The sequence below is a fragment of the Oryzias melastigma genome, linkage group LG21 (assembly GCF_002922805.2).
Source record: "Oryzias melastigma strain HK-1 linkage group LG21, ASM292280v2, whole genome shotgun sequence".
NCBI lineage: Eukaryota > Metazoa > Chordata > Actinopteri > Beloniformes > Adrianichthyidae > Oryzias > Oryzias melastigma.
In genome coordinates this window covers 8,193,835-8,206,918 of record NC_050532.1, presented here as the reverse complement: position 1 = coordinate 8,206,918, position 13,084 = coordinate 8,193,835, and the positions used below count along the sequence as shown (strand labels likewise).

General features: G+C 34.8%; 2 protein-coding genes across 3 annotated transcripts in view; both read right to left on the bottom strand.

Annotated features, from left to right (window-relative positions):
• Positions 1 to 229: 229 nt before the first annotated feature.
• LOC112154799 (interleukin-1 receptor type 2) lies at positions 230 to 7,640 on the bottom strand. Its single transcript, XM_024285976.2, has 10 exons — positions 7,078 to 7,640; positions 4,916 to 5,009; positions 4,561 to 4,819; positions 3,432 to 3,606; positions 2,320 to 2,497; positions 1,718 to 1,804; positions 1,575 to 1,634; positions 1,315 to 1,450; positions 1,038 to 1,183; positions 230 to 906 (listed from the first exon to the last, which is right to left on the bottom strand). The coding sequence occupies exons 2-10, from the start codon at positions 4,998 to 5,000 to the stop codon at positions 752 to 754; spliced, it is 1,281 nt and encodes a 426-aa protein (XP_024141744.1). The 5' UTR covers positions 5,001 to 5,009; positions 7,078 to 7,640; the 3' UTR covers positions 230 to 751.
• Positions 7,641 to 12,291: 4,651 nt separating this feature from the next.
• LOC112154878 (mitogen-activated protein kinase kinase kinase kinase 4) overlaps positions 12,292 to 13,084 on the bottom strand; it is a gene marked incomplete in the record, with an annotated part of 67,819 nt that continues 67,026 nt past the window's right edge. For both annotated transcript variants that reach the window (XM_024286107.2, XM_024286108.2), the window contains 1 exon segment: positions 12,292 to 13,084.

Sequence of the window (13,084 nt, the reverse complement as noted above, 5' to 3'; positions counted from 1 at the left end):
GTCCTCCAGACCAAAAAAAAAAACACTTCTCCGATAGTACATAGAGAAATATTTAGATAAGTGTTTTTCTCAGAACTGTTGCGTATTTGTGTGTACAGAGTGGGCGGGGCTTGTCAAAGCAAGGACACAGTTCAGGGAAAGAGATGGCCACAAGGACTTTTCCACATGGATTTAGCTCTAATAGAATAACCCTTAAAGTTAGTATATGAGAAGATAAAGAGACAACAGGTCATTTTTATACAAAGACATGATCTTTATTCTCACATCAGCTGACATCCACATGAACATCACAGTCAAAAACAACTTGTTTTGATGATGACAAATGTGCAAAGGTAAGATAGGAGTATTTGTAAGCACAAAAGTAAAAATACACAACATTGCTGCATAAAAAACATACGAGAAAAAACAATCAAACAATATCAATAAAGTAAATAAGGTACACGCCGTTGAATCAGCTACAAACAAACTCCTCAAGAGGAAGAACTTCTCAGAATTCACGTCTGAGGTGGAGCATCATGAACATTTGAGTCAAACAATTACATTCAGTAGTTTCAAACAAATATGCTTTCATAATTTCACATGAAATTTAACATCAAAATCTTAACATAAGAAGCAGACATTTAAGGAAAAAAAAACACCTACAGTAGTTCAGATCAACAGATGAAAAAATACCTGTTTTGTTATAACAGAGTCCATGAAAGTAACACAATAAAGGAGTTTTTTTTTTTTTTGGGTCGGGGTGGTTAAGTATCTAAACTGAAAAGGTGCTGCTCTGCCGAGCCAGAAAATAATCCATTTTCTTCTTCTTCTCGTTGGGTTTGAAGAGGACAACGAGGAAGATGGAGACCACAACCAGGAAGCAGAACAGGGCCACCGCTGCTACAATCACCCACGTCACGTTGCCATCTGACAAGAAAAAAAAGGTAATTAGCCGTTTTCCCAGATGGTTTTCTAGCTTCTGCACACATCTTAGTTATTGCAACATTTGCTGGCAGAAACATTTCAAGTGGTAAATGAAACACAAAATCAGCACAAACCTTCCAGCTTAATCCGGGCAACAACTTCCTGCCTCCCTCCCATGTTCTGAGCAACACACTTTATCTCAGTCTGGTCGTCTTCCTCCGATATTTCAGCAATAATTAGCCTCAATTCAATCTGACACACTGTGGACACTCTGGTTACCCTGGAAACAGAGACAAAAAATGCAAACATTTTTAGCAAAGTATAAAAATATTTTATCCTCCTGACTCTTTTTGGGCAAAAATGACCCAATAATGATAAAACAGATCTGTTAATTGATTAATTAGGTCTTACTCTCGCCCTCCTTGCAGAGCTCTTCTGCTCAGATAAGACGACTCCACTGATTGGTCGTCTACCTGCCATGTGACCAGAGTTGAATCTGCTGTCAGACATTCTGTGAGCACCTGACAGAACATTTCCAGCCCAGAACCTAAAGGAAAGGGTGAGGATTCTGTGTGAGACCTTTTACAGAACATGCTAGTATCAAAAACAGGTTTTGTTTCTTATATAACTAATATTATGAGAAAATCTGGACACTTTTTGTTTCAACGAACCGTGGGAACTTTCAAAAATGGTCCCATTGAGTGGTGAAACGATTGCAGGAGGTTTGACGTCTGGAGAGGAGACAAAGAAACAAAGCTGTCAGGAATATCAGCTTAAGATAGAAAGAAAATTGAATGAAAGACAAAGGCCTTACTTTTGGAAGTGCTGAAGGTGCTGCTGCTGAGCACGCCCACGCTTGAGGTTGTGGAAGTTTTAGATGTAGTCGGAGTGGTTTCCAGATCTGAGTTTGACAGCAAAGACAAAAAGCAAACATTCACATTTTTATTTGATATAACTGCTGTGTGATCTCTGTAGCGTTTTAAAAGTTTGTTTGATTCTTGTGGTTTTGCTGCACTGCTCCTGTTTCCCCACTAGAGGGCAGGATACACTCACAAATCATTTCAATTGACAAACCTGAAGACTTTGGAACGGGCTAAGATTAAATCTTTTCATTTTTAGTAATTACTTTTCAACATTACTGAGTTTTAATTTTAGTTTTTTCAATTTTATTATAATCATATTAAATAGATTTTACTTGCTACATTAAAAAACGATGGTAAAAGATTAAAGATGATTTAAAAATATAAATGTCTCATATTCACAAATTAATTAATTAAAGTTTTTTTCATGCAAAAAAAACCCAATGTTTTCAATGCAGGTAGATACAAATGTTTTGAGCCTAGATGAAACAAATAAATAAAAAATAAAACACCTTAAGCTCCAAATATGATCAAAATGCGATGGGAGTTCACTGACCTTGCACGTGGACGTGGAGGGCTCTGCTGACTTTGTAGTGCTGGTTGTTGATGAGCACGGTGAGCTGGCAGGTGTACAGACCTGCATGCATTGGCATCACAGCAGGAATCATCAGCGTCCCTTCATCCCACTGAAGGAAGTTTGTTTTACTCGCCTGAAGGGCAGTGAGGCTGGAATCCTGTCAGAGAAGAAACAAAATTTGGTTCCATGCATTGAAACTACAGAGCCCTGGACATGACATTAAAAGAAAATTATAAAGTTAGCTCCTTCATTTTTTTATTTGTGGGCACAAATAGTATTTTGCCTGTACTTTGTGTTTGGTCGGCAGAAATGAGCATTTTAAGTAAACAAATTAGTATTTTGTGGGGGAAAAATAGTATTTTCTGTCCACAAATTAGTGTTTTCTTGGCTCATATCAGCTTTTGTGCATAAATTAATATTTTGCGTCTAAAAATTTGCATCTTTGTCCACAAATTAGTGTTCTGTGTACACAAATTAGCCTTTTTTCTCAACAAATGAGTGTTTTCTTGTCTCAAATTAGCACAAAATTGAATTTTTTGTCCAGAAATTAGTATTTTGTACGCAAAAATTAAACTTTTGTGGGCACGAATTCGATTTTTATAGACTAAAATTAGCATAATTTGTGCACAACTTTATATTTTATGTCTACAAATTAGCATTTTGTGCACACAAATTACGGTACCTTTGTGTGCAGACAAACAAGCATTTTGTGCACATATAATAGCTTTTTGTGTGAAAAAAATGAGTTAGTTTTTGAAATTCTCAATACTAATTTGTGGCTACAAACTAGTTTTTTCTGGTCCAAAAAAAAAAAAAAATACTAATGTATGCACAAAAAATACTCACTCGTGCCTACAATATACTCTTTTGTGCCAAGAAAATATTAGTGAAATACTCATTTGTGGCCCTAAAATGCTAATTTTAGGCACAAAATGCTAACTCTTGACCACAAATGAATAATTTAAGGGAACAAAATAGTTTTAATTTACTATTAATATACATTTGCAATTATGTTTTAATGGTATGTCCAGTGATCTGAATAAAACTGCAGAACTGTAGTTGCTGAAGCAGATCTCACTTCATAAACTCACCTTGAACCACTCTATCAGTGTGTTGCTCTTGTTGAAGGAGCCGAGAGCCGGACAAAAGATGGTCAGCTCCTCTCCCACTGTGGCTGTCCACGGATAAGAGAGCTTCGCCATGTCGACGGAGTCGCTGTCGAACACGTGCAGGGCGATGCTCCCGGTCACACAGTAGGTTTCATTTCTGGAGGCAGAGATGCAGACGGATGATTTACAATCGGAGGCAGAGAGAAGTGGCAGCATGACGCATGTTTGCACAGAGAGAATGAAGCAACAAGGAGATTATCCTTCATGGAAGGAGATTAAAGACGGAAATATATTAGTTTTGGGGTCAGCTTTATAAAAACAACAGAGATGAAAAACTTAAAAGAAGGATGTCATGAAGTTAAGTCATTGCATCTGGACTTATTTCTTCCCTAAAACATTTCACAAGTGGCGTCATCTGGATGAATGGGAACATTTAATCAATTTAAATAAAAGATTTTTACAAGAAATCTAAAAAACTTTGCCTTGAAAGATTATATTAGATGTGATTTGTAAATAAAAGTGAGTTCCATCGTATTTCTTTCCAATTATAACCAATACAAGTAGAAAAACTTTTTTTTTCATATATTGGCTCTATAGAAGTAAATTTGTAAGGACATATTGAGGGTTAAAAGTAGTCAAACGGATTAATATTATTCCAAACTACTAACAAATTTAAGGGGGTACTTTAAAGTCCCGCTTCGATCATCTTTTGATCTATTTCTGAATGTTCCCAGTGGTCTTTTAATCAGGATTATGCTGTTTTAGGCTAAAATCAATGACCTGTAATGTTTGTTTAGGACATAGTTTCTGCAGCAGTATTTCATTAAAATTCACCTGAGTTGTGGGTGGAACTGTTGGTGCAGAGCAATCCCACCCCCACTTCCCATCACCCATCTGTGTAGCTCCTCACATGCTAGCATTACCAGTGCAAGAAAAATGTAGCGATTTGACTAAATAAATATTCAGAAATGCAATTTTAATCTTATTTTTCTTTATCTTGTCCTCCTGCATGAGAAAAACTCCACAAGAACCTGTTAAAAAGTTTGTATTGGCATAGGTCTTATTACACGAAGAAACAGAGCGATGGAAAAAAACAGTTTCCTGTTTTTACCTGTAGGTGCAGGAATATTCCCCTGAGTCGGACGTCTGAGCTGGGAGGAGCCAGAGCTGCGTGTGGTGCTGCTGGATGCGGCCTTCTCCCTGATAGGTCACCGCATCCGTCCCATTCTTCTTACTGATGAGGAACGCTGCTGCCGGTGGGAGGATTTTACGCGCCTTAAGAACACCAAGGAAGATCGGGAAATGGAGGATCACAGCCTCGCCCTCCATTCTGAAGATCCCCACCTCTGAATCCACCTGGTGGCAACCGTCTGAATCGGGAACAATAGCATTAGTCACATTAGTAGATTTATGTTTGTTGAATAAAAAAACTTGACTACAAAGAAAGGAAAACACATGATGCTCACCTTTAACAGGCAGAGGAGGTAACATGGGTTGTCCACTGACACATGCAGTGATGACGGCAGCAAGCGTGAGGACTAAGCAGACCATGGTGGCAGTCTGCAGGAGCACAAAGATCTGAGCTTCAAGATCCACAATGCAAGAAAAGGTTCGTTTAGCCAAACAGAATCTGTCCTGACTGTCTGATCTCAGAGGAAAATATTCAGACAATATTCAAAATAGATAAAATATTTTAAAAAATAAGATCCAATAATTATAAATTAAATTATAGTCTAAAACAACTGCTTTTCAAAATAAAATTATGCTTTGGAAATGCAGGAAAATTAAATGTATGAATATTGGATTTTTGTCCTGAGCTATTTTTCTTTTTTTTGTGGTCAGCCTGCAGCTCAAGTCTTTTATCCCTGATGGAAACTCTTTTGTAGTGTTTGAAACTCGTGAGCTCTTGAAGACGTCACCAGACACTCCCATCATCCCGCCCCCACGCAGGGCGTCAAATTCAACTGCTGATCAAATGAGTTGGATGAGTCACTTTAAAAAGCCAAAGTTCACCTAAATCAGAAACATTATGACGTAACTGTGATTACGTTAAGGTTTTCAAAATAAATCTGTGGAAACTGGAAAAAAATCTATTTGTAAAGTTTTTTTTAAATAGTTTCAAATGTATGAGTCAGGTTTATTGAGAATTTAAAAAGAATTTTCAAAAGTTTTGCAGAAATCACTTAGTTTTTAAGTTTTTTTTTAATAAAGCAAAAAATTAGAGACTTTTGAATAACAAAAATTAAAGATGATGTTTCTTTTCTCTTTGAATGTTTTTTCCATTTTTGTTTCAAAATTAAATTGTTGATAAATGTCAAACTAAAATTTTGAACCTTTGAACATCACCAATCTGAATGATTTAATGATTTAATTTAAGTGATATGAATGTAGTTTAATTTACTTTATGCTTTAATCGATGCATTTTAAATCATTTTTCTGCAAAGGATCTCCACATTTATCTTCCCGCCACATATTTGATTGAATTTCAATGTGTTAAGTGATCATTCCAATCATAAACACTTTAATATATGTCATTTTCTGTAAATATTTTATTCAGTTGGACTTTCACCGGATAGGACTGATAAGTCTTCCGATCCTGCAGATACGCTTTGCAGCAGATTTCCATAAATCGCCGTCTCATTTTCACTTCTGCTTCTGTGATTGCTGGGATCAGCTGACACATGTCCTTACTTTTGCAGGGACACTGGCGCATGCACGAGTGATCAATCTTTTCCACACTTACTCTTGGTTTCAGCATGTCATCCATTCATAAAGTGTGGGAGTGTTGTGGTTGTAGAGGTCACATTAGTGATGTCTGTAGGAGTGTCAGTGTTGTAATTAGGCCTTTATATCCTTGAGTCAACGCTCGTTGAGACATATTTCTGCCCCTAATGGAAACTTCGTCAATGGATGGTACGATTGAAGGAAAAACAAGCTTTTTTTTATGCAGACACTTTTAACTTGCATATTTGATATTTATTTTTCCCAAAAATACTACAAATGAAGGACACAGATTCAGTAATTTATGATTTTCTAAGTTCCCTTTCTATTTTCTTTGCATAGTAACTGCAAATGAAACAAAAAGTACAAAACAATTGAAGCAACTTTTAACATTTATATGCATGTTTGCTTGGCCGACCAAAAAGCTTAAACAATGGTAGAATTGTTGCTATTCTAAATGTGTAGTCTTGCAAAATAAGAAAAATAAATCTTGATAAGAATTCACAAGTACATAAGGAGTTTTAATCATTTTTTAGTACAGTCAAGCAAAATATTAATTAAAAAAATAGCTTTAAAACACATGTATAACATTTTATTTCAAATATTATAAAAATGTCTTTGAGAAAAAAAATTTTCTTTACTAAAAAAAAAATTAAAATAGATTAAAAAAAAGAGTTTTTATAAAAAAAAAAAAAAAAGGTACATTCAACCTTATTGTTAATTTTTTGGTAAAATTACATCAAAATATGCATTTCAAAAACAAAATAACCTTATTCTCAAAATTAAATCTGAGCACAAAAAATATTTTTTCCACCTTAATATTTGGTGGTGATTCTTTATTTTTCAAAATAAAAGCCTGCACTCATAAACACACAGTACGCCCCCTCATGACACTCATGGTACTCACAGTGTAGAGGTGAGCCTGGTGGTCCCAGCAGTGTGATGGTGCTTCCAGACAGAGGTGGAGGTGGTGATGACAGCCTGGACTCCAGCAGCGAGTGATCAGCTCTTATGGGCTCAGGGGAAACCTAAGCTCCCGTTTCAAGGTTCCCACCCCTCATCACATGGAAATTTCTCAAGTTTCTCAATGTAACGCAGTGTACTGCACAGCTCACCATTCATGTCTGCTGATCACACAGGATGAGCACAACAATTGTCACATACATTGAGTGAAAAAACAAAAAAAAAGTCCATTGAGAAAAAAGTTTGGCTTGACAAATATTTACTTTTGTTGATCTTCCTGAATCCCCGATGGAGTACATTTCTGTACTCCACACGCGACATATCATGTGGATGAATGTAAAGCTGATCAGACTGTGTGAGTAAAAGCAAAAATCTTTTTTTAACCTTCATTTTTTTGCAGGTTTAAGTTCTGCAGTGGTTTTTATTTGCATAAATCTGCACGTATTGATTGATTGCGTCTATCAATGTAGAGTCAGATGGATACTGGACTAGGTTTTGTTTCTTCATACTTGTACGATGACAAAATCTTGTTTTATTTTTTAAAAATAAGGCTTTTTATAGCTGAATTTGCTGCTTTGATCAAATTTAAATTTTGTTTTCAATTAAAAAAAAAATTAAAAGTCTCAATACTGAAAACAAGAACTGAAAGGTTTGTTAAAGTCGTTTTTGCAAACGTTATAAATTATCATTAATTAATTACCATTCTTAGTTACTACTACTACTACTTGCTTTCTGTTTTGATGGTTTGAACAGAAAAAAGAAAGACAGCTTTTTAATATAAAGCACCTACAGATTGGAATTTTCTGTAAAAAAACAATTCAACTTTCAAAGCTCATAACTTTGCCACAGTTTGATGCTATTATGAATGACCTGGAAATTAAATTACAAACTTGTAGCTGTTTCAATTATTTTTTTACTCCGTTTTATTTATTCATACTTACTTATGTTTTTAGCATATTTTAATTCTATGACATTTCTTGGATGTGTGTAACTTTTGCCTCTTGACTAGAACTCCCTTGAAAAAGAGATCAGTTTCAATAGGATTTTTCCCCCGGTTAAACAATAATTATATAAAAATGCCATTGATAGTTACCATTATTGTGTAGTTTAAAAGGCACAAACGTAAATAAAGGCAATACAAATTCTTAAAATTTTAAAGTTAGCACACATTATTTAGTCATAAAAATGTGTTATAAAAATAGTCAATTAAATTGTTATTTTTGTAACTTTTGGTATATAGAAATGAATAAAAATGTAAAATTATGGCTGATGAAACTCAATTCTGACGACAAAAGGATTTTTTTGTACCAGACAAAAATTAACATAAAAAAAATAATTATTCATAGCTATTTTTGAGAAATTGCTGAAAACTTTTACTTTTGTTGAAACATTTATAAAAGGTATAAATTATTTTTTTTTTTAATTATAAATAAAATTAATATTTTTATGCAGCCTCAAAACAAGTTAAATTATTTGGAATTATTAATCTAACCATAAATGTAGTTTAGTCCATTTTTAAAAAAGTGCTGATGTCGATGCAACTCTCCATGTTGTAAAATAAGACGCTGATGATGAAGAGCTCCAGGGTTTCTTCAATGATCAAGGGAAGCACCCCGTGGAGGAATGCTGCATAAGCAGATGTTCCCACAACAATCCCGTACAACTCACTGCTTCGTCATCTCCCTGCGTGACAGAGGTGGCATCCACCACTCATTTTGTTTGAGATTTTAATCCTGAATGGGCATTTTACAATGTGGACATGAAGGTGATGAAAGATGAGGAGTCACAGGAACCAGGGGAGGTCCACGGCAACATGTAAACATTGGTTTACTGAGCTTTACCTTTTGCTGTGAGACTCCGTCAATAAATAAATAAATAAGGACCGATTCAAAATCACAGGTGTTGGATCGTCTACGACTGCTGGATAGAATGCCCCCCTTTCCTCGCATTCCCAACAGGAAGTCCCCACTGGCTCCAGGAAGTCAAAATCCCATAGAATTCCATTGAGAAATAAACAGCTATTACTCATTCTGTTTGTCACAATAACCATTCTTGCTCTGCTACTTTTTTTTAACACGTTCTTGCTAATACTAAGCTTCCTTCATATTTTTTTCTGTAGTACAAGTTATTCAAGTTAAAAAATGGCCAGTAAGACGCATCAATCAAAGTATGTGGTTCCTGTTGGCCAACAAGTTAAGCGTTCCAAACGTTTGACGAATTCCCCAAACCCACTCTGATTAGCAAGATCGGGTGCTATAAAAATGTAGTCTCAGACCAATTTGGACCAATCACTGCTGACTGAGGTAGTCGAGCTCCGCATCGCGGAAAAACTGTGCCTGAATTTTGTTGGAGTCAGAAGTGAGCCATTTACTGTGGGTGACGTCACACTCACTCGGTCCAGTTCTCCTATACAGTCAGTGATCACAACACAACATTTCTGACCAATTAAAGCAGCTCAACAAGATGTTTTCGTTGCTAAAGTTAGCTTATTGTGCTTTTTCTAAAGGTTAATTCTCACAATAAACTATTAAAGATAAAGAATAAACTATACTAGCTCCACTGCAAAATCCAATCTAAAAATAAAAAAAATTGCCTTTTCCTTTTGCCAGTTGCTGGTCCTGACTGCTACATGCTTCATACTGGCATTGCAACATGGATAAAACAACAAATTACAACAGAATGTTTCATTTTAGACAGACTAACAGAAAGCTAACAAATGCTAACAGTTGAAACTTGAAAAAGAAAACTCGCTTAGACTAAAAGAGGTTCAGATATGCTAGCATTGCTAATGTACAGGGAAACTTTGGCTAGATCTGAATTATGTCTCTACTCCCTAACTATAAAAAAGTAGTGCAGGACTCTCTATAGTTCTCTGGACTTTAAAATCAATTTTTAAAAAGCAAATATGACGACACCAATTTCACTGAGTAAAAAACTTAATAAATACAAGCATTTTTGAAGGTATTGGATTTTGGAATTCTAGATTTGGACAGCTCAACAAAAGGACAAACGCACAATATATATGACACTGTGTAGTAGCAGTGATCAGTTTACATATATGCTATGTTTCTTTTACAGACTATAGGTCGAAAGATTCTTGATCTAGTAGCCAGATGTTGCTTTTATATTATTTTCTTTTAAAGTAGCCCTATAAGCAGCTAATTAATAGATCATTTAGGATCATCCAGGAAGTTAGTCTAAAGTGTCTGCAGCTTTAGACCATTTGACATTAGCTTGTTTTAGGAAAAGTGTACTTATTGTGCTAGATTGTGGCTTTTCAAAATAAAAGTGATGCAGCAGAATTTTTATCACTGAAAAATATTCTATAACAAAATCTAAATTATAGGAAACAGTTCATGAAAACTTTTTTGAGGGTTAATATGGCAATTACTAAAAAATAAAAAGTATTTTTGACCCGTTGTTGAGAGGTTAAAGGTGACAGCTGCAGAGCAGGCTGTTCATTTAAGCCACATGACTGAACACTGAGAGAGCGGATGTTGCATGTTTTGGGAATTCTTGAGATAACCTCAATATCTGCAATATCCTCACACCAACTAAGATTTTTGGTTTACACACCTGCTTTACTGCTTTTTTTCCCCACATGTGGCCAGATAGTCACTGATGGAGAAAACAAGTGCAGGATAAATGGGAGGCTGGAAACAAAATGCACAAATAAAACACTCGAAAGCAGGCAGGGGAATGGCAGGATAAAAAGAGACTGGAAAAAAGAATTAAGAGCAGTGAGTATGTATGAAGTCATACCAGACGCACAGAGGATCGTGGTGATCATTAACAGAGTCAAGGTGTGACAGGAAGTACGACTAAAGAGAATTCTCCAGGATAAAAGCTTTTAAAATAAAGCCAGAACACAGAATAAACACATAACCGAATACCTATTTAATCCTTAAAAAAACTTCTGAATGTCTTACTTCAAAGATTAAGTCTTCTTAAAGAATCAATGAAAAAAAGGAGGCGCCATACTTTATTTTTTTCTATTTGGGCTCATATTTACATCAAAGAGCTTTCATTTTTCAGTCAAACTAGAAAAAAGAAAAAAATGGATTCCATATTTCGCATAAATTCATTAAATCCATTTAAATTGAAAACTGACCATCATGCAATTTGTTTGCGTTTTCATTAAACAGATATTTACTAGTTTTTTGTAATTCTGTTAAACTTAACCAATATATTGACATCTAAATCCAACATCTTAAATGCATCACAAAAACAAACCAGTATTAAAATGTGGTGCAATGAAATCCTGTAATCTCAAATTTGAAAATATGTTGGATCATTTAGAATTTGCTGATTTAAATTTAGATCAAGCACAAAGTAAGTGATTGCTGCAATAATAAGTCATCTGACCATCATCCGTGGGAGCGGACACTATGTTGAACAACGACAATAAACCCAAAACAAGTTGCTGCACAAAATTATTAAGCAAATCATGCTTAGCAGAAATGATTCCTTCCTGTTCCCCAACACCAATGAAAATTATGCAATGATAAAATTAAACAATAATTAAGGAAAAGGTCAATTTCAGTTTATTATTGAAGGTTAGGGTCCTGTTGTGGAAATTGTACCAACGGTTTAAATTGCAGCATCTCAAAATCAAACGATAAGTTTTGATTGTTCTCGTTTTTAAAATGAAAATTTAGGATTGGTTTGCCAAGCAATGTTCTTTTTTAAATATCATTTGTTTCAGTATTTATCCAGCTGTGCATGACCTTGACCTTTTCAGACAAACTCAGAAAAAAATGTCATTAGTGGCAACTTCTCCTTTTATATGAACCCAGACATACACTCAACCTGAAATCTGATGGATGAACACCACAGGATGGCCTCATACTGAAGTCCAAATTTCCGACACAGGTTTGAGTTTTTTCATGTGAAAATACCAGATGATGATGAAATAAACCAATGGACTTTGATTTAAGTATGTATCACCTTACAACTTAAATAATTATGGATTTTACTTACAAAAAACAAAAATTATGAGTTAGTTTTAGTTTTAAAAAATTAATAAATTTAGTCAAATAGAAAAAAATGTGCGTGTCTAGTATGTCAGTTAGCCAACTTATTACAAAATGTCTTTTTTTTCTTCTTCCCCTCACACGAGTGTGTTTAAGGAACAAACCACAGCAGAGAGGATAACATCTCCTTTTTTTTTGGTTTTACAATTATTTTTAAAGTTTATTCAAAGAAAAAAAAATCAATAAAATACATGACTTCCTGTCATACACAGAGAGAGGACACAAGTTAGAGAAGCATGGCAGAAACAGAGGAGAAACACGTCGCCTCACATCCAAGCCTGCAAAGAACATTACTGCAATGTTGCAACGGTAAAGCAGCACATTGTGAATACCTGAAATGAACAACACATGTCCTTTAATGTTCTGTAAATTGGTTAATCCGTGAGGGGAGAGATGACAAAATGGATTTATTTTTAATATATATATATATATATATTTATATTTATATATCCAATAAAAACCAGGCTCAAAAAGCAGAAACAGAATTCATTAATAAAGATGCATTAAACATAAATACTGTGATGCACATTATTGTAACAAAAAAAAAGAAAAATTGCCTCTGTAAACATTTTCTCCACCTAAGGTGAGCATAATAATATTAAGTCACTGCAGTCGCGTTTTACATGTTACATACACCTACAGAAACAACATAAGCTTCTCGACTAGATCTAAAACTGAATACACAATGCTTCAAGTGATTTTTTTTCGACAAGAATTTAGTGGTTTTAATAATAAATTACATTTTAGTTTTGATTCAGATCAACAAGAGGCTGCTTTTCTTTTCTCACTGGATTTCACTTTTAAACTCATCCTGGATTGGATTATCGCTACGGAAAACTAGATTTTTTTTAATTTTCCTGTTGGAGTTTAAGAAGGACTAAACATAGTTTTACGTTTGTGTGCTGTTATCGGGTGGAA

What these genes read in the sequence shown, in the direction of transcription:
- LOC112154799 (XM_024285976.2), bottom strand. Translation starts at nt 5,000, where the DNA reads ATGGTCTGCTTAGTCCTCACGCTTGCTGCCGTCATCACTGCATGTGTC. An exon ending in CCTCCACGTCCACGTGCAAG is followed by an intron (nt 1,805 to 2,319) that starts GTCAGTGAACTC and finishes TGTCAAACTCAG; the next exon opens with ATCTGGAAACCACTCCGACT. An exon ending in TGCCCGGATTAAGCTGGAAG is followed by an intron (nt 907 to 1,037) that starts GTTTGTGCTGAT and finishes TTTTCTTGTCAG; the next exon opens with ATGGCAACGTGACGTGGGTG.